Here is a 20,653-nt window from a genome sequence, read left to right as displayed (position 1 = left end):
CTTTAATATATGATTCATTATTTTACATTTACAATACCAGCATTATTATGATAATAGTGTCAAAAATAAAGCACTATCCGTGATTCTTTTTTATGATCCAGAGTTGGAGGGCTTTGTGAAAAAAAAAGGGGGGGGGCGCTCTGGAATAATTAGAGTTGAATTTTAGAACATTATCCATATGAATTATTTCTAACAAAGAGTAGTCTCATGTGAAAAGCAGGGGTATCCTATATTCCTAACTACATTTACTCAGTGTTTTAATGTCAGTTAGAATGCTATCTCAGTCAAAATAGCTCCTATATATGTAAAATTATGGTTATTTCTCAAGTTATACCATTTTTTCTTCAAGTGAAACCACATTTAAGTGGTGTTATTTTGACTTGCCAAGAGACACAGGTAGTCACCGAAATAAGTTTTATATTACAAGACAGTGCTTGCAGTCAGAAAAAAAAAGAACATTCTCTATAATTTTGTAGTGAAAGAAAAATAAAAGAGGCACTATTTAATTCAGGTAGATATTTGTGCATTAGAAATTACTGTGGACTAAATCATTTATTATTTTAGTTGAAGCTCCTATTAAGAATGGGAGAAATACTATCTATTGAATGGGCAGTAGACATGCATCTGCCCCTCAACTCGTAAGCAAACAACTTTAAGAATCAAATTTTTAAATTATATGTCAAGAATTAGGAAATGTCTGAGATTTTATCCTATTTGCAAGTACCAAGTTTGCCCTGCCACAGTTTCATTGATGCTGGCGGAAGACACAAGACTCCTGGATCATAAATGAAGAACTTGACTACTCATGGCAGAGTGACCGACATGAGCTTCATGTTTTCAGGTTTTCCTTGCCCCCAGGTCCTATGGAGATAAGGCAGAAGCAGGTCCAGAGGGAGCCTGCTCACACAGTGGGTTTAGAAACATCCAGTCTTACTTGGGGACTGCTAGGAAGCCTGCCTAAACTTTGCCCAAGAGGGAGACATTATTTCTATTGTCTAGTCAGGGAAAAAAAAAAAAAAATCTGCCTTTATCTCCCCAGGCTGTTTGCTAGACAAATATTCTTGAAAAGAGTCCAGGACAAAAGATGTCACAAGACATGTATAAACAAAATGAAAAATTGCCCCTCAACAAAATACTGCAGTAGAACCTCATTATTCACTTTTTTGTACCTGAGAATTCACTTACTTACTGAAATTAATGTGTATCCCTAAAATCAATACTTGCCACACTTTCACAGTCATAAGCAGACATGGGCAGAGTGAGTTGCCTGACACTCAAGTTCCCAGCTAAGGTCAACAGGGGGACTCACCGCCATCTTGTTTTCTCTCTCATACAGAAGCAAGTGTCTTTTCTGTAGTCTGCCAAGTGTCATGTTCTTTGTATTTTTGTGCACTTTTTTTTTTTTGGTGATTTTGCTATGTAAAATGGCCCTGAATCGTGCTGAAGTAGGATTCCGGGCCTAGGATTCCTAAGTACAAGAAGGCTATGGCATGTGTCAGAGAGAAAATAAGTGTGCTAGGTAAGCTTCATTCAGGCTTAAGTTACAGTGATGTTGGCAGTGAGTTCAAAGTTAGTGACTCAAACAGTACATATTAAATAAAATGTCTTTAGACAGAAATAATCCTAAAACAAGGTTATGTATTGATCTGTTGATGAAAATGTTGTGACCAGAGGCTCACAGGATCCTACCCCTGTATTTCCCCTAGGAGCAGTGGTCCAGTATTCGTTAATTCAGCGTATGTGGCAACATTATGGACCATCACTACTGTGTATAATGAGAACCAACTGTACAGTCAGTCTCAAACGGCAGCAACCCCGCTTCCACTCTTGCTCCCTTACAGCCTCTCCTCAACAAAACAGCGAGAGATCTTGTAAAACTGAAGCATGATCACAGCTCAGCTCTGTTCGTTCTCCAGTGACTTTGCCCTCTCATAATCAAAAATAAATTTATCTCAGTGGTCCTACAGCGTATGAATCCCCATTTTGTGTCTGTGGCCTCTGGCCTCAGCTTCTTCCACTCTCCCCCTTGCTCATTCTGCTCTGGCCGCCCTGGCTTCCTTGCTGTTTAAGGAACACTCCAGGCAGTTTCCTGCTTCAATACCTCTGCACTTACTTTTCCTCTGCCAAAAAAGCTCTTGTTCTTTGCCCAGCTGTCTAAATGACTTATTCCCTCATCTCTTTTAGGTCTTTGCTAAAACATCACCTACCCATTGAGGCCATCACTGACCAACCTACTTAAAATTGCAAGCCTGTCCCTCCCAACCCTAGTATTCCCCAGCGCCTGTCTCTGCTTTGTTGTTCTCCATGGCACTACCACCATCTGACGTCGTATAAATATTACATGTGCATTTGTTTACCTATATCCTTCCCAAAGTATGCAGGGATTATTATTTTCTGTTTTATTCATGGCTATATACCCAGAACCTAGAACAGTGCCTGCCTCACAATAGATTGTTAATAAATGGTGATTTGATAAAGGAAATTAAAAATCTCTTGGAGTTTTCAGTGATTTTCTTTTTTGCCGTAGGGTAAGCTCTCCCTTAATCTGCTGCTAAAGAAAGCTCCTGAGAATATTTCTTCAAAACAGATAAATTAACAGTGAGAGAGGCAGAGCTCAAAAGTCTTGCTCAGGCTCAGCAAGGCTTGAAATCTAATTGGGAAAAGGTAGCAGGGTGTTTTCAAGCTGTCTTGAAAAGAGAGGAATAGCAAATCTCTTCATTTTTCACATTGACAACAATGTTTTTAGTAGCATGAGAGTTGATATTAGATTTAAAAATAACTTTTTTTTGAAAAAAAACTCTACTCACTCAAAAAAGTGTTGTCTCTGTAATTTCTTTGTCCAATAGTATCAAATCAAATAAATCCCTCATGAAGGAAAAGAAGAGTGCTTTTTCTTAGAAAACAAAACAATTAGAGTCTAGCTACACTGCCCGCAAAACATGAACTATTTCATTTAACTAACTGAGAACACAGCTTGATTTAAGTACTAAATCAGGAAGCAATCTCCATTAATAAAAGGCAAGTCCCTTACAAGCATGTCTCTCTCTGCCCTAAACAGATACAGAGAGAGAACTCGTGGTGCTTTAGCACGTTGCCATAGACAGCCACAGATAAATGGAACAACTACGAGGCAAACTTTGAAACAGATGGTTTGGTTTGGTATGAAGGCTAGTTCTGAGTTTTACCATCAGGTGGTTTTCTCATGCTATTATAATCCAAGTTTCTCTGGATCTCACCAACTGGGAGTGTCAGCAAGGCCACACCATCTTTAGGAACTTCAAATTCACTAACTCAGTGCCCCACAGAACTTAGGACCCGCAGCCTCCCTTCAATGTTTCACACTGTTATTTTATGGGATTCCTTAGGTGGGTTATTTTGTGTGCTCATGAAGAGTCCTCTCAAGATACTGCATCTGCTAGTGTCCCCAAAACCATTTGAAGGTAGCATTTTGGCTGCCCAAGCTCAACCATAAAAACACACATCAACACACATGACACCAAGGGTGTCATCACTTGAAAGTCAAAGCAGAGCCAGTTTTCCCACAGCCCTCACTACCCTGGAGCCATGCTGCAGCCCAGGTGAGAATGCTGCTCTCCTGAGCTGGGTTACACTTGGATGCTGTGTGAGAGCAGCGCTTCTGTCTGCTTCTGCTGGCAGCCTTTTTGTGTGAAGGACTTGAACAGGTATGCGGTCTGGCAGACTCATATACATACGTATATACATGTATAGAAATATAATATGACCCTGAAGTAAGAGCCATAAGACGTAGATAATGCGTTACTGGAATACCAAGGAGATAGAGGACTCTAGAAAGAAAGGCTTCATGATAGGAGGGGCATTTATGTAGACCTCAGTCTGTAAATATTTTATATGTGTCATTATTCATATTACTTAATTTTTGGCTAGAAAATCTCTTTCCTCAGTTTCCCTGAGCCTGTATTTCAAGAAGGCAATCTAAAACTCTAAGGTATTAGTGGTCTCACGTAAAATTTTTCTTATATATGAAGTAGTTATGTATGGTGTCCCACTGAGAAGATCTGAAAGACTGCTTTGGTCTAGGCTATTTGTGATAACCCTTTTTCATATATCAAATATTACAAATATTTCTGACCAAAAAAATCCTACTTTGATGGAACCTGCATTCTCATGCTATGAAGGACAATAATCAAGATAAGGGGGAAAATGAGTTGGGTGGGATGTGGGTCAGTGGTTAATCATTTGCATAGAGTGGTCGAGGATAGACTGTCTAAGTGACAGGCCAGCAGAAACCTGAAGGCGGTGAAGGAACAAGCCATGTAGATATCTTGGGAAGAACATTTCAGACGGAAGGACTGGCAATGCAGAGGCCCTGAAATGGGCATAATTAGCACGCTCAAGGAGTAGTACAGGTGTAGAGCCCAGCAAGTAAGAGGGGAAGTGGTGGGAGCTGCAGTCAAAGAGGTAGCCCAGGGCCAGGTCACATACAACTTTATAAGCCAATGTCTTTGCTTTTTTTAATCTTTTTTTATTGAGACATAATTGACATATTAGTTTCAGATGTACAGCATGGTCCAGTATATGTATATACTGCAAAATGATGACCAAAGTCTAGTTAACATCCATCACCACACATAGTTGCAGAATTTTTTCCTTGGGATGAGAACTCTTAAGATCTGCTATCTTAGCAACTTTCAAATATACAAAACATTCCTATTAACTGTAGTCATGATGCCACACATCACATCCCCATGACATTTACTTTATAATTGGATATTTGTACCTCTTGACCCCCTTCACCCATCTCACCCCCCATCCCCCACCTCTGGCAACTACCGATTTGCTCTGTTCTCTGAATCCATGCGCTCAGTTTTTTGTTTTGCTTTTTTGTTTCTTTTTTTTTTTTAGATTCCATAATAAGTGGAAGACAGATAGTATCTGTCTTTCTCTATCTGACTTATTTCATTCAGCCTAATGCTCTCAAGATCCATCCATGTTATCATTAATGACAAGATTTCATTCTTTTTATGGCTGATATGATATTTTCTTTATCCACTTATCCATTGGGGAACACTTAGATTGCTTTCACATCTTGGCTATTGTAAATAAAGCTGCAGTGAACAAGGAGGTGCAGATATCTTTCAAGTTAGTGTTTTGATTTTCTTCAGATAAATACCTAGAAGTGGAATTGCTGGATAATATGGACTTTAGTTTTAATTTGAATGAGATGGAAGGACATTAGAAAGCTTTGAGCAGAGAAATAGTGCTGTCTGAATCAAGGTTTAAAAAGATCACAGTGAATGCTTGGTTGTGGCAAATGATAGTGGACAAAGTGGAAGCAAGGAGACCAATTAGGAAAGCTTGTGTAACATGTGATTGTGACTTGGGCCATAATGGCGGAGCAAAGGGTATATGAAGTGGTCCCATTCTGAACAAATAAAACAGAACTTGCTAACAGATTAGATGTGAGGTTTGAAAGAAAGGGAAGAGTCAAGTATGACTCCAAGGCTGATGGTGTGAACAACCAGACAGTAGAGTTGTCATTTAATGGGATGGGAAACCTATAGGAGGTACATATTGAGGCAGATGAAGACATGAAAATAGAGAAATCAGTCCTGGAAAATATGACCTTTGAGGCTTTGGTGATTTGGGTCAGATCTACTATCACTCTGCTGCTCATTATATGATGTTCAGTATTAGCTCAGCTCTTCAGAGGCTCAATTTCCTTACCCGTATCATGAGGATAATAGAACCCAACGTGTAAACTAGTTATCGTGAGGATTCAGCGAAGAGCAGATATAAAGTACCTAAAACACAAATTTTAACAGACGCTAAAACAAAACAACGTGTGTGTGTGTGTGTGTGTGTGATTAATGGGATTTATCATAATCTTCGTGAGATTAGATGTGAGGTTTCTTATAGTACTGTGAGAGTTATTTGCAGAAAATTTTCTAGGATTTTGTCTGAATGAGATGAATTCTAATTAAACACTTAAGAAAGGAGATCTCATCCCATATCGTCCAGTACCCATGTTCCTCATAGCAATTTGTCCTTTACTTTTTAGCTCCTTTTCTGGCTTTATTATTCACAGTATGCTATGCTCTTTCATGGGTGTTTTAGGGTTGTTTTTTTTTTTCCTCATCACTTGGCCAGAAAGCTAAAGCATCAATCAGTCTGGTAAACTTTTGTACAAACCACTAAATGCATGCTTAGTTTTACTCTTTTGGAATTTATATAGTGCCTCAGATCATCAAGGCATCAAGATACTATTGTAATTTATTTGTTTCATTTTCTCCAAAATTATTAATTTAACACCACATTGTAAATCAACTAAACCTCAATTAAAAAGCAAAATTATTAATTTATACTCTCCTTCCTAAATATCTTGTTTACTTTTAAATAGATTATTATTGTATGTGGGGTACATGTTAGAACTGTTCTGAATTAAAAACTGAATAAACATCTTTATTCTCAGAAGGACAGACCAACCTGACACACTTCCCTGACAGACAGTAGTGGGTTTTGATTTGGGCTCAGTCACTCCATCTCCAACATCAGGGCCTGTCAGCTGCCCACGTTTCCTACTTATGAGTTTCCTCAAACTGCAACTCACTAGGTCCTTACCTCACTCATCCTCCCCGCTTTTCACAAGACATTCTTCCGCTCTCTTTAAGGTGGGGTTTTTTTATACACCTGTCCTCCAGTCTTCTCACAAAGCTAGTCCACAGACAGCAGTAAGAACTGCCTCGCTTCCAGTGTGCTCCATCACCTCAAAATCAGTTCTTTGTTATACTTAGCACCTAAGTCAGGTGCCAGCAAAGTACCTTTTAAAGCTGGTTTTGATAGGTCTGAGTGCTCTGAGTTTTACATTCATTATTTGAATGTACCACATTTTTTGTATCTTCTTATAGGTCTGCCCCCTTAAATGCCCATCTTCATCTACCATGGTCACATCTGTTTTCCCCTCAACCCTACTTTTGAGGTACCCTCTGAATTTACATGTCACCATGTTTTTTAATACTCCCTTTCTGAAACATCTCTATCTCTCCCCCATATAAAGTTTTACTCAGTTTCCAAGGTTCGTTTCTAATAACTGTTTCTTCCTTAGAGTCATTGTGTTCTGCACTCACTCAGCCCTACTGCGTGTAACAGAGTAAACCTTATAATGTAGTACTTGTGTGCGTGTCCTTGCTTGACCATAAGCCCCCAACAGGCAGGCACAGTAACTGGCCTATGTTTCATTTCCCAGAATTCTTTGTATGTAATTGATAGTCAGCAATGTCTGTTGAGATAATATATTTCTTTTCTTAATGTCTTTATTTTTTATCTGCTACGTCTTCATTGTCAGCATTGTTCTCGCGTAACAGTCCACATCAGTTTTTTTGCTACCAGACACAGTTTCAGTAATGCAAGAAGTTTGAGCATCTTCTATATGACTTTTAATGAATTTGGATTTAGGAATGCAGTGAATTCATGCATAACAGTTTGCTTAGAGGAGCTTAAAGTATGGAAGGAAAAACTCACAGGTAAATAATTAGTATGTTATGTGACATATATACTGTAATGGTAGTTATATTTTTCAGAGTGGTATCTGAGCAGCTAAAGAGTTTCAGAGGTTCTTTTTCTCTGGAGTTTGGGTGAATTGAAGAGTACAGTAAATACGTTAAGCACCTAGAACAGTGCCCTGCATATGGAAGCCACACAAGAAATGCTGTTTCTTGAATTAATTATATGTGGCAGCTAGAAGGTAAGTTCAGAGGACAGCAACAGGGTAGGGCTACTGGTAAGGCACTGTCAGTGCACTGTGATGTCAATATCGTTTTCCTGCCTTATCGTAGACCTCAGCTTTCAGTTACTTACACCCTTGGTTGAGGACTCCCTGGATCTCACCTGAATGAGACAATGAAAAGAATAAGACTGAGTAGTCTCCCAGATGACTAAGATCGCTTCCTAACAGCGTTTCCAGAAGCTTCCCCCCAAAACAGCTACCTTTAAAAATGGACCTACAGCATTAATGTAAGAAAGAAGGAAAGAAACAAAGTTATTATGAAATTATTTTTAACTATTAGAACACTTCTTTAAATCACTGTCAAATTTTAGGTTGATATCAGGTGTTTTAATTTTATTCGTGATGAAATAAACTTTTCATTCATCAGTTAGTAATTGACTTATGAATTCAACACACATCTATTGCAAACCTATTATGTGATGGTTTCTTTCCTAGGATCCAGAAATACAAAGACAAATAGGATTACTCTTGCCTCCAATTAGCCTATTCCAAGTGATTGAAAAGAAAAATAAATAAAACAACTCATTATATCATGGTAAGAGTTCAGTCAGGGGTATCCATGGGTTTTTAAACAGAACAGAGAAGAAGAGCATCTAAATCAGGTTGAGAAGCAAAGGGAAAGGCTGTTTGAAAGAAATGATGTGCTTGAACTGATTTTGAAGCACAAAGCTAACGTGACATAATAACTAGCTAGTGGAACCATTTGACCAAGTACATCCAGGTTCCCATTATTTTATGTTAGATTTCCTTCCTCTTTTTTTTTTTTTTTTTAATCTATGCTTTTCTTGGCCTTAAGTGATAAGCAGGAGGAAACAACTTTGGAGAAGACTTATATCTACTGCCTTTGAAGAAGCATAATTCTAACATGAAGTACCTTTTATGAGCTTAAATGATCAAAAGAGAAGCCTGCTGAGATGGGCTTCATAGGGAGCGGTGGCTTTAAGAATCAAGAGTCCTAGGATAAACCATCTGTCTGCCACCAGATAGGTGCTATGAAAGTAAATCACCGTTACTTCTGTTTCCTGAAAATGCACTCTTTTACCAGGTCTTACATGAATATACTGATAAAGATTTTAGCCATAAAACTTACAAAGTAACATTCTCATATAAATATAATAGCTTCTATTCTATGACAGAGATGAGATTGAGGAACTGAATTTGTTGAGTCACATAGCCACTGTTTCTTTTGTTTAAATTCACCATGTGAAATAAGATTTAATATAATTCCATGTAAGACTAGCACAGTGCTTTGAGACGGGTTCCAAGTATTTCTGAGTGATTTAAAACAGTGGTATGTTGTATGCCTATTTCTTTTCAAGATGATCAACTATAGCAATGTCTTTCACCTTTATTATCTCTAAGGTGTTTCCTTAAACCTTAGATGCTTAAAAAATTAACATTTTTCTCTTTATTCTTATATGAACCAGAGACATGATGAATTGTTATGCATTAACTGTAGCCGATAATAGCTCTGTAATGTTTTAGTATTCTGCCACAATCAGGTAATTTTTATAATTTTTCATATACCTAAAGCTTTCTCCTCAAATATTACACACTTCTCTGCCTTTATAAACAGAGTATTTTAATCTGGGATGATCATTATGAAAATGTATTCTTTCACTGTGCTTTAATACTATGATACCGTTAGGTATTAGTGAGATGTACATATAATTACTCTCTCCTGCACTCAATGACCTTTGAGTTCTATTATCTGATTTTCATATAGGTTCTTCTTTGCTATCAGACTGTTTACCCTCACTTTTTATAATTCCTATTGCCACCTCCCGTTTCAACACTCCCTGTTATATTATGCTATTTCAAATGCAGTTTATCTTAGCAAATATTAATTGAGGATATACTACGTATTAGGCACTGTACGAAGTGCTAGGTTTCAAAGATAAATAAAACATTGTCTCAACCTTTAAAGAGCAAGAAAAAATAGAGATATGAAAAGGTAATTACAATTCTGTGTGAGAATTGCGATGAATAGCATTTTGTTCTGTGGACAATGTGATGTGTTTCTCCTTGGCCTTGCCAACGTGGGATGGCCTGAGACAACTGCAGGGCTCAGTACCAGTGCACCAGGGAAAAATTCAAAGCAGAGTTGTTTGTAGTGCATCTCCCATGGAGAAAGATATGTGCCATTAAAAAATAATAGAATACATTTGTAAAAGTTTTGTCAAAATAAGGAGAAATAAAGTAAGATTAAGGACACGTTCCTAGTTTATGAGCTTTGCATATTTACTTGTGACATCTGTTTTGACCATTTGGGGCCTTTTTTTGGCTAACTTCTGTTTCTATAGCAAGTACAAAACAGTTTGGAGTGTTCAGTGAGTGAAACCCCAGTGAGTGAAGGGCTAATGCATTTATTATGAGAATTTGTTTTGTATTATGTTACACATATCCCATTTTATTATAGTGTGTCATATTTTATTGCCACTACCTTTCCACTATTACATAGCATTTTCTAATGAGAAAAAATTTCAAAGATAATGTGAGACATACAGATATAGCCTCTGAGTTAATGTGGTGGTCATGTTTCTAAATATGCTTTCTATATGAAAAAATGTGTTTATGATGGAGTCATATATTAGAACCTTATAATCATGCATGGAAAATATGTCTCTGAGCATTAAATAGTCAATCTTCTGAAAATTTCTGGTGGCAAAAATATTCTTGTCTTTTCATATTTAAAATAGCTTTCTTTGCATAATGTATACTACAATAAATTATTATCATTATCATTAGAAATAATATGTTACCAGACTTATTTTGGAACTCTGCTGAAATTCCTACATATTTTGAAAAAATTTTAGTGATATGCATGAAATTAACTACACTGTCATTAAAGTAAATAGTAATAATAATAATAATGAAACTATAATATATTCAGCCTTTGAGCTGGCTGAATTTCAATTTAACCTCAAAGTTAGAACTTCGTCTACTTCACTTCATTCCCTTGCATAACATTCACATAACACTCCCACCGGTTACATTTTTATTTCATGTAATGATTTTCAAGACGGTGGGTGGAGAGGGCATAAATCAGTTTCTCCAGGTGGTATATGTAGTTTGAAGTTATTACTACTCAGAATTTTTCTGTTTCCACTCCACATTACTTCCACTGGGCTCCCACCCTCCCTCCACCTCCTCTGTTGCACATGCACATGAGAAAATCACTACAATAAAATTTGAAGATTATTTGGGGCTGGAAATTTTTCAAAGCGCTAGTCACTAATTGGCTATTGTGACTGTTTTCAAATCCCAATGAAACATCTAATTTCTAGCAGTATAACTTTTTGATGAACTATCCAGGATAAATTAGTGGCAAAATGTTACCGTAGTGATTAGAGTCACGTAGAGTTTTTGCATATAAACCAGTAAAGCTAGCCAAAAATGATGATTTTTTTTACATTTACAGCAGTTATCATAAACCATTCTTCCCTTGGGCTAGTTACAATTCTGGAACGATTGTTTATTAGAGCCAATGATGATATGGTTTTGTTCTTCTCAGCCTTAATACCTGATTATGTCAGGAGACTATTTCTATGAACCCTGAGACCCAAGGTGATACTAAGCTGAATTTAAGGAAAGTGAAATCCTATAATGAATTCATGTCTCAGTATAAAACTGTTTCCTGCCCAGTAACAAAGACCCAAAAGGGAGCAACAAAAATGATATGGTATCTAACACACTAATAAAGAGAATAACAACCATCAGTAGTGGCCAAACCATCACCAAACCCCATTTGCACCTCATAAAAAATCCTGGCCCCATAAGACCTTGCTTTACGATTTATCAAAAACAAAACTGTGGCATTCCAGGAGCTGAATGACTTGCTTGTTTAATAAGTGGGTTACAGTGATACTTCCATATAACATTCAGAGTTCTAAGTACTTTTGGATCTGCCCCTGGAGGCAAGGGGACAGCTGGTGTATTAGGGTTCTCCAGAGAGACAGAACTAATTTTATTTAAATATATATAGAGAGAGTTACAGTTACATATGTGAGAGATTATGAAGAATAGGCTCAGGCAGTGGTGGCGACTAAGAAGCCACAATATCTGCCCTCTGCAAACTGTAGACTCAGGAAAGTCAGTAGTGTAATTCAGTCCAAGTTCAAAAGCCTGAGAACCAGGAGACCCAGCGGTGTAAATCCCAGTCCAAGGGCAGGAAAAGATGATATGAGATGTCCTGGCTCAAGCAATGAGGCACAAAGGCAAATTCCTTCTTCCTCTGCCTTTTTGTTCTATTCAGACTTTCAGTGGATTGGATGATGCCACCCACATTGGGGAGGGCCATCTGCTTTACTGAATCCACTGGCTCAAATGCTAATCCCATCCAGAAACACGCTCAATACACTCAGAAAGAATGTTTAATCTGGGCACCCCATGGCTAGTCAGGTTGACCCATAATGGCAACCTTGAGTACTAGGCAATTCATCCACATGTTTCTACTAAAAACAAGTCTATTTGTGTTTATTTTAGATATACTCATTTTCCACCTAGGTTTCATTCTTAGAAGAATTCACCACTAATGTCATTTGAACGTCGCTCTAACCACACATTTAGAACAAACAGTATGAAAAACTTAGTAAGAATCAGAATCTTTCAGACAGACCAGACTTTGATGAAGGAAGCCCAGTGTGCATTTGCTTTATAATCAATCCTTCTACAAGAGTATACATGAATATATGAGTACTGAGACCTGAGAGGGATATCAAGATAAGAATAGAAGACAATTACTTTGATTTTGGTTTCAGTTTTGTCACGGAAACTAGGGTGAAAAAAATCAAAGTATCTGAGGCAAATACACCCCAAATTTGAAACTATACTTCGGAGTCTTTTATAGGGAAGACTCTGAGACTGGCAAAAGGGTATCATAGAACTGGGGTCAGAGTGCCCCACTGTGTTTGCTGCTGCAGAAACCACTGTAAATGGAGTGAAGTTCTAAAACCCTGTGTAGTGAGGAGGATGGCTTATGTCCAATTTTAGACCTAGACAATTTGATGTATATGGAAGGATTTTCCTTTAATCATGCCAGCCTAAGAAAGTTAGATATGTTCTCCAAAAGGCTCCCCCCCCCCCCATTTTAAGTATTCAGAAGTCTTAGGACATGAGCTCTATGTTGACTACATCGCATTGAGGCCAGTTAAAGACTCGGCCTGCCTCTGCCCAGGGCAGTACAATGGAGAGAATCCTACACAAGGACATGAGTTCTGCCACTGCGCTGTAATAGCTGTGGGCCTTGATACATCATTTGGTTTCTCTGAGACGTGGTTTCTACGTCTGTAAAATTATAGTAATAATTCCTTTCTGCCTCACAGAAGTGTTTGTCAAAGTCCAGTGAGATTAAGAACGTGAAAGCTAAATGTAAGGAATAAGTATATATTAGCTCTTCTTAAAATGTATCAGAGCAGCACCATCCTTAAGCCCAAGCAAGAAGGAACCCTGCCCTGAGCCCTGCTCTTTCAAGTCCCCCTTCTGGCCTTCTTTTTGCCACCTTCCTTCCCACCAGGAGAGGAGTTTACAGAGTCAAGGGGACCTGTCCACCAGGAGCCTATGCACTCCTTCTAAACCATATTCCAAGGATCCAGACCCCATAATTATTTATCCAAACTGTCCCAATCCCATTTTCTGGACCCATAGCCACTTGTCTCCAGTCCATTCTCTGAGAGGGAACCATACCACTGGTTTAACTCCCTAGCCCAAGGGTGGCCAAGGGACACTGTCTGTGGGGTGTGGATGGATAGAGTGTGGGTGTGCACCTGACAGGAAGGACTGCATGCACATGGGCAAGGTCCTCACGGTGCAGAAGAGCTAGAAGTGGAAAGAGAAGGGGGTCGTGAAGCTGCAGTTGAAGAACAGGTTTTAAAATCTGGTAGCTTGACTTATGACTTGAAGTATTTAGAGGTGCACTATGCCAGGCTCTGTTTCTACGCTGACCTCAGGCTCCACAAATATTCACTATTCCACAGCTACCATCATAAGTTATTTCATGCATTTACCACTGAGTCCCCAAAATACTTTTTTCTAATTTTAGGACTCATTATTGTTAAATATTTTACCCTGGGGAGGAAAATATGCTACTATGGACTGAAATCTCTTTCGAGTTCTTCAGTCTGGGCAAAATCCCAACCTTTTCCCCATTATTCTGCCACCTGCTGTGCTGGTCCCTCCACTGCGGCTGTCTCACCGATCTGTGGATGTTCTGTGTAATTCACACGGGGACCGTGTTGGCTGAGGGGCACAGTCCTCTTCTCACATCAGCTTGAAAAATAAACAACTAGCATCTATTTTTCTTTAGTAGCCCCCTTTTTAAAAAATGTTGACTATCAGAGGATGATGAGACTGCAGAATTAAAGCTTCATACCTGAAATCATCTCTGTATTGAATGAAGCTCTGTAATGATTTTGTGTAATACCTGTAAATATCTGAGAATACTATTTATCAGCAGAAGAACTGGTTTAAATTACTTTCAGCTTTGATGAGAAATGTGAAGAGACAGAAGTACACTACACACTGGCGTTTGTACAACTGGCAGCTTGGCAAATAGCAGCAGCATCACCTCCTTGTATTTGTCATATAGATGACGAACCCGAGAGAGTAGACTGAACAGGGGTGTCAGCTAATCAGCTTTTTTCATTAAAATTGATACTATCATTTTTATTCTGTAGTGCTTCCCTACATCAGGAACTCCTGTATATACTAGAAGCACCCAAAGAATGTGGAAAATCTACTACAAATACTTTACGTTAGGAAGAAAATTATTTTAGTTGCCCATATTTGACTTAAGGGATTATGTCAAAACCTTTCTTTCCTGTCTCAGTGTCAAAGAATACAAAAACGTCACAATTGTTGCCATAGCCTGCATTTGTACGGAAGCTTTTTATTCCAAGACTGTGCTTTCATACCTATTTTATCATCTTTGCATCACGACAGACCTACATGTTAAGTAACATGTAACACAAACGTCTCACGGTCACCTTGATGTTTTCACTAACCATGTCCTCTTTTCTTTTCACCCGTCATGCCTTGCCAGTGGAGCCATTCCACGTAATTCTAATGAATAGAGATAGATCTTGTCCAAATCTTTGAGCTGTCTTTTGAACAAGACCAACCATATATGAAACAAGCCACAGACATTCAATTACAAACAACCTTGGATATTTTAATCTTTTGTGAAGCAACAGTCCACAGGGGTTGCACATTCAAATGCCTTCAAGAAGCAGCAGTTAACAAAACTCATGAAGTACACCATGAAATCTTAGACTATTTTTGTATGATCAAACTCCATCTTTGTCTGGTTCTACTGCTTTTTTTGTTTGGTTTGGTGGGAGGGAGATAATTAAGTTTGTTTGTTTATTTTTAGTGGAGGGATCAGGGATTGAACCCAGGACCTTGTGCGTGCTAAGCACATGCTCTGCCACTGAGCTATACATTCCCCTCTAGTTGTATTGCTTTTTAAAATCTACGAGGGGTAGATCCCACCTCAGGGCGTCAACTAGAGACCCCACCCCTTCTAGCTGTCCTTTCTCCTGCCTTCCCTTACGTCTTCTTCAACCCTATGTTCTTTTCTTTTTCTTTTTTTTAAGCAGCTTTATTGTGGGTGATTCCTGTTCAGTAAACTACACATATTTCAGATGTACAGTTTGATGAATTTTGATGTATACACCTGTTAAACCACCACCACAATCAAGATCCCTAACAATTCCATCGCTCAAGAGGTGCAAACTTTAGCAACCCTTTATTTTCTTTCAGACTCATGGCTTTTGGCCCTGTCTTCATACTGGACTCCAGAATTGTTCCTTGATTTGTGCAAATAGTTTGGTTTCTACAGCTTTTATGCTTTGGCTCTATCTTTCTAACAGAATTTGCAGGTGCCCTCTAGCTACATTTCTAATTTTGTTTCTAGGTATTATCCTCTGAAGTATAGTCAAAATGTCTGTCTTCACTATAGGCACTTCTGATGGGTCTGCTCTATGCTCTGACCCCCTGTCCACCACCCAGGCTCAGAAGAGAAAGATTATATCATCCCAACCCTTATTAAAATCCATCTCTATGTTAAGTGTTCAAGTTCATTTTCAGTTAATTATACTTAAGTGCCAGGCCATGTTTGAGTGATATATTTTAGCATATAGCAGTCAGGTATAATGGCTTAAAAGAAAAAAAAATTAATGGGCGCAGATTTTGCTGTTTCAAGCTTCAGACCCTTCTTCTGTAATCAGTACTCAGTATGAATGTATAAGAACTCATTAACATTTATTCCCTGTTTTGATTTAAATTTAAGCTCTCCCATCATAGATTATAAACAGAATGTCTGAACACATTTGACCCTTCTGGGTAGAAAAGTTAACTTTTTTCAGATTCCTCTAAATACTAAAAAGCATAATAGGTCATTCACTGTTATCTTTTATTATATAGGAAATTTAGGTCATTTAAAGAAAGATGTCCATATTATATCTCAGTAATCTTTGAAGAAATAAATGAATATATTTTCTTTATTGCCAATAGGAATCTAAAAATGAGTTTGCAATTAAAAAACTTTTTTCACCTATACCTTAACTGTATCTCCTATATAATTAGAGCTTCCTTATACTCAAAATTTCTTCAGGAATATGTTAGAGATAGCTGGGTGGGTGAAGGAAGTGATGGATAGACTCATCTCAATTTATCAGTACGTCTGTTATATCACATGGGACTTACCTACTGCCTAAAATGACTGATAAAAGGGGGTCTTTTATGTAAAATATAATTAACAAAGTCAAAGTGATTTTTGGCCAATTTTTCAATTTTTTAAACATCTTACAAACAGTATGTTGTGTGTGTGTGCGTATGTGTTTCCCCTCTTACATGTTGAAAGTAAAAAATTGGTTAGACATGGAAAATGAAGTCTGGAGTAACTTGCAAAAGACCTTGACTTAAATAACAAATTATATCACATTATCTAATAGTCTTTTAATAGATAGCCTATCACCTGCAGATCACTTAAAGCATAATAGTAATTTATAGACAGTAGTTATTAAGAGTAACTTATACCATAATAGCGCCTTTTCTGGAAATATTTTAATAACAAAATCTATCCAGCTCCTGAAGTTATATACTGATAGATGAAATTTATTGAGCACTTACTGTGTATTAAACACTCTTCTAAGTGTTTATCATGCAGGAATTTAATTTCCTTAGCTCACTCTCTGAAAACAGTACTATCCTCTTAGCTTGTGGATAAGGAAAGTAATAGTACTTATTTCAGAGGGTGGCTCAGTGGATTCAAAGCTCATATATCTATCCACTCTGTTCTCTATTTTTCAATAGTGGAAGCTTTAGAAGAAAAAAGAGGCAGGGGCAGGGGAAATGGCCCATTTCTCCAACTTTATTTTAACCATTACTCACTTACTAAGCATCTAAAGATTTTATACTTGTTCCTGGATTATATATGTTATTTTTTTCAAGGTTAAATTGCAAAGTAAAAACAGTCTTGTACAAGCAATAATAATAGCTTATACGTTCCACTGCAAAGCATTTCCCAGCCAGAAGTTGGAAACACTTTTCACGCATCACTGAAAAATAGCTCCCTTCAATTGAATAATGCTAATGTTTATTAGCACTTAATGGCCTCAGACAGGACAGTATTTTGAAATTCAAGAGTAATTTGAAGTGCGCAGAATGTGAATACACCAAAGAGTTTAGCTGCCATATTTCAAAATAAAGTGTTCAGCACCTTACACACCACAGCTCCTCAGTATCGATTGCTGCTAATGCCAGAACAGTGACGTAGACCAATGGACCTTCCATTTCTATGTGTGGAAATGGTTCTTGACAACCTGTGACTTTGGACAAATCAATTAACCCTCTTATGTTCATGATCCACTTAATGCCAAGAAATGTGTTGAGTAAATTAGTGTTTGTAAAAGTGTAAGTTTCTTAAATGTGTGCTAAAAAGGACATATAAAAAATTATTAACTTCAGGAACCAAATGGAACCCAAAATCAATGATCAGTTTTCTAGAAATTCCTAAACTATCTTCTAGAATGAGAAGATAGAGTAGAATAGCTTTGTTAATTTTTTTTGTATCTGAAGAAGAACGTTATTGTGACTTTACAGATGACATTGGAATTTGAGAAATACAAACTCGATTCAGATGTGACCGTCTGACTCTGCCCATTTTGTATGGCTTCTGGTTTCTGTTCACACACAAATGGCAGCCCTTGCTCTTCCCTTATTGTGAACAGTACAAATGGTGGGAGCCTATGACATGGTACAATGACAACCTAAGTTTACCTTTATAACTTTCAAAATAAAACCACTAGCAGCTATTTCAGAAGAAAAAACCCTGGGTTAAAAACTTAAAATAAGATTCAGCATATCTCTCCCATTAGTAAAAACATAAACTAACATATCTAAAATAATAAATTTCAAACATTTTAAAGATATTACCCTCATCAAGCTCTCTAATACTTGTTCTTATCAGCATAGACTTTCTCCCATGGCTTCTCTTTGACATTTGAAATGGTTGCCTACCGTTTCCGCATGTGGGCCTCCTCCCATTGTATGTTCTAATCCTGCTCTCAAGTCAGATCCCACCAAGTGTCTGCGTTCTTGAGAAATAACTGATGTGTTCTCGTATTTGAAGTTTTTTCTATTGAAATAAAACAAAGAAGATGTGAGATGAAGAGGCAGTTTTGCTGTTTGACTAGAAATCACCTTAAAATAAGAAAAACAAGTTTTTAAATATGATCCTGAGACTAGGAAGATAAAGTTAGCCAACTATGTTTACTCTAATTATATAGATGCACGTAATTCTTTCTAGGAATGAGATATTTTAAATTATTTTCTTGTCAGTATTAATGTCTCAGGCATTGCTTAAGGAATTCTGAATGGTAAAGCAAGGAGCTATTTTAGGAGAAGATCTTGATTTTGTTTAGCTAAACTATGTACAGCCTTCCTGCTTTTTCTCCTAAACACTGAAATTTGACAATTGGCAACTCTAATGTTTTTAATTATTTATAAATAATGGTTTTGTTTCAGTTTTCTTTATTGAATATGCCAAAATAAATGTTTTTGTACTTTTAAATTTCTGCAATAGGAAAATTGTTTATGTTATTTGAAAGAAGAATAAGCTATCTGCAAACTGTCTGTATTTCAGGAGATTACAATGCATAGTGTTATCCTAACTTACTATAAAACTGATGACATTTTGAGTTGTATTAACATGTCAAGGAACAGATTTCAAATCAATAGGAAATAACATAAGCTAGGTGAGAAGGAGTGGTAAAAGACTTTTTCAAGGGGAAAGTAACAATTTCTGAGGATGACAAATCTTTGGGGGTATCTTCCATATTAGTGCAGGCTGTTTGTAAACAGAGTAACACTTCAGGCTTTAGTAAACAGGGGGTAAAAACAAATGTCTCTCCTGGCATATGAATATAAGGACTCTGCCTGGGGAATGACTTCTCATTCATACGCTTTATCTTGTAAAGAAGAAAAAGAAAAGAATTAGAAATCCTGCAATATCTGTGTGTGTCAGGTAATGAACAAATGCTTTGCATCCCTTTTCAAACCAAATCTCAAATCCTTACACATTTTTACTCTGACTTTCACTAACTTGTTCTTTAAGACTTCATTTTTTTCATCAGAATGCATCTGCTTCCTCCAACCAGTCTCCTCCCTGCCAGTTCAGATGTTGCTCAGACGTCTTTTCCCTGATCCATAGAATTGGGTCAGATTCTTCTGACATGCGTTCCCCCAGCTCCTTGAGTTTGCCCGTGGTAAGTTTCATCACGTGGGAGTGAGACTGCTCTAACAACAGTCATAACCATCAACTGCTGCTGAATTCCATGGGACTAGAGATGAGGCCCGTCTTGTTCATCACTGTCACTCATAGTGTGGCCTGTAGTAGGTGCTCCATAAATGGCACCACAGTTAATAGAGACAGAAGTAGGAGGAGTCCAGACTCTCCCTAGGTAACCTCATCTTCTTTTGTGGATTTAAATTTCACCTATAGAATGTGCACTCCCAACTCTGCTTGTCACCCAGTTTTCTCTGCAGTTTCAGACATTTATATCCAACTGTTAGGAGCACAGACTCCAGAGCCAGGCTGCCTGGGTTTATATTTTTCACTTTGCCACTAATTGCACTCATTACATTCTATGTACAAATTCTGTTCAATCAAGTTGTGACTTTGAGCAAATTGTCCTTAATTTCTCTATGCTGTCAATTTCTTCATCTCTAAAAAGGGGGAGAGACTTAAAAAGATTAATACACGTAAAGCACTTAAACAGGGCCTGGCAGGTAGTTACACTGTCGTCCTCGCTGCCGCGGCTCCTGCTGCCGCAGCTCCTGCTGCTCTTGCTGGTGCTCTTACTATTCTGCTAGACAAGTTTCCTCGGCCACTCCTGTTATGTCTAATACACACTACCTAAAACTGAACTCTTCATCTCTCCATTGTCGGAATGTTCTCTGCTTCTCGTATTCTCCTTCCTAATTTACCTAATTCATCCTTCCACCACCCACCCAATTACCTAAGCAGATGCAAATCATACTCACCCTCTCCCCCACCACTTCAGCTGCCACCCAGTACCGTCTAGTGACTCCCTAAACCTTCTCTTAGTGCCTTATGAACATCTCATACTCACCTCCTCCTCTCTATTCTCATTGCTTTTGTCCAGGCCCCATCACTGCCTGGATGGCTTCCTAACCTGTCTCACTGCTTTCAGTCTCCTACCTCTGCGGTACACTCACTTTTTCACCAAATGTTCTTTGAGCAATTACTGTGTGCCAGGCACTGTTTTGTAGTTTTAGTATCTGTCAGTAAACGAAACAAACAATTTAAAATTTCCCACCTTCACTGAGCGTATATTTCAGTAGGAAGAGACAGGAAATAAATTACGA

The 20,653-nt window shown here is 37.8% G+C and overlaps 1 protein-coding gene across 7 annotated transcripts in view; it reads left to right on the top strand.

Annotated features, from left to right (window-relative positions):
• GRID2 (glutamate ionotropic receptor delta type subunit 2) overlaps nucleotides 1-20,653 on the top strand; it is a 1,297,966-nt gene that overhangs the window by 1,182,930 nt on the left and 94,383 nt on the right. The window contains exon 15 of one of the 7 annotated variants that reach the window (XM_074343799.1): nucleotides 1,707-1,966. The exons of the other annotated variants lie outside the window; for them this stretch is intronic. Within the exon in view, the coding sequence (XP_074199900.1) occupies nucleotides 1,707-1,875 (169 nt within the window). The 3' untranslated portion in view covers nucleotides 1,876-1,966. Of the gene's footprint in view, nucleotides 1-1,706; nucleotides 1,967-20,653 lie in introns of those variants that run through there. 7 annotated transcript variants of the gene reach the window in all.

Source organism: Camelus bactrianus, chromosome 2 (genome assembly GCF_048773025.1).
Source record: "Camelus bactrianus isolate YW-2024 breed Bactrian camel chromosome 2, ASM4877302v1, whole genome shotgun sequence".
Lineage (NCBI taxonomy): Eukaryota > Metazoa > Chordata > Mammalia > Artiodactyla > Camelidae > Camelus > Camelus bactrianus.
This window is presented reverse-complemented; position numbering and strand designations above follow the sequence as displayed.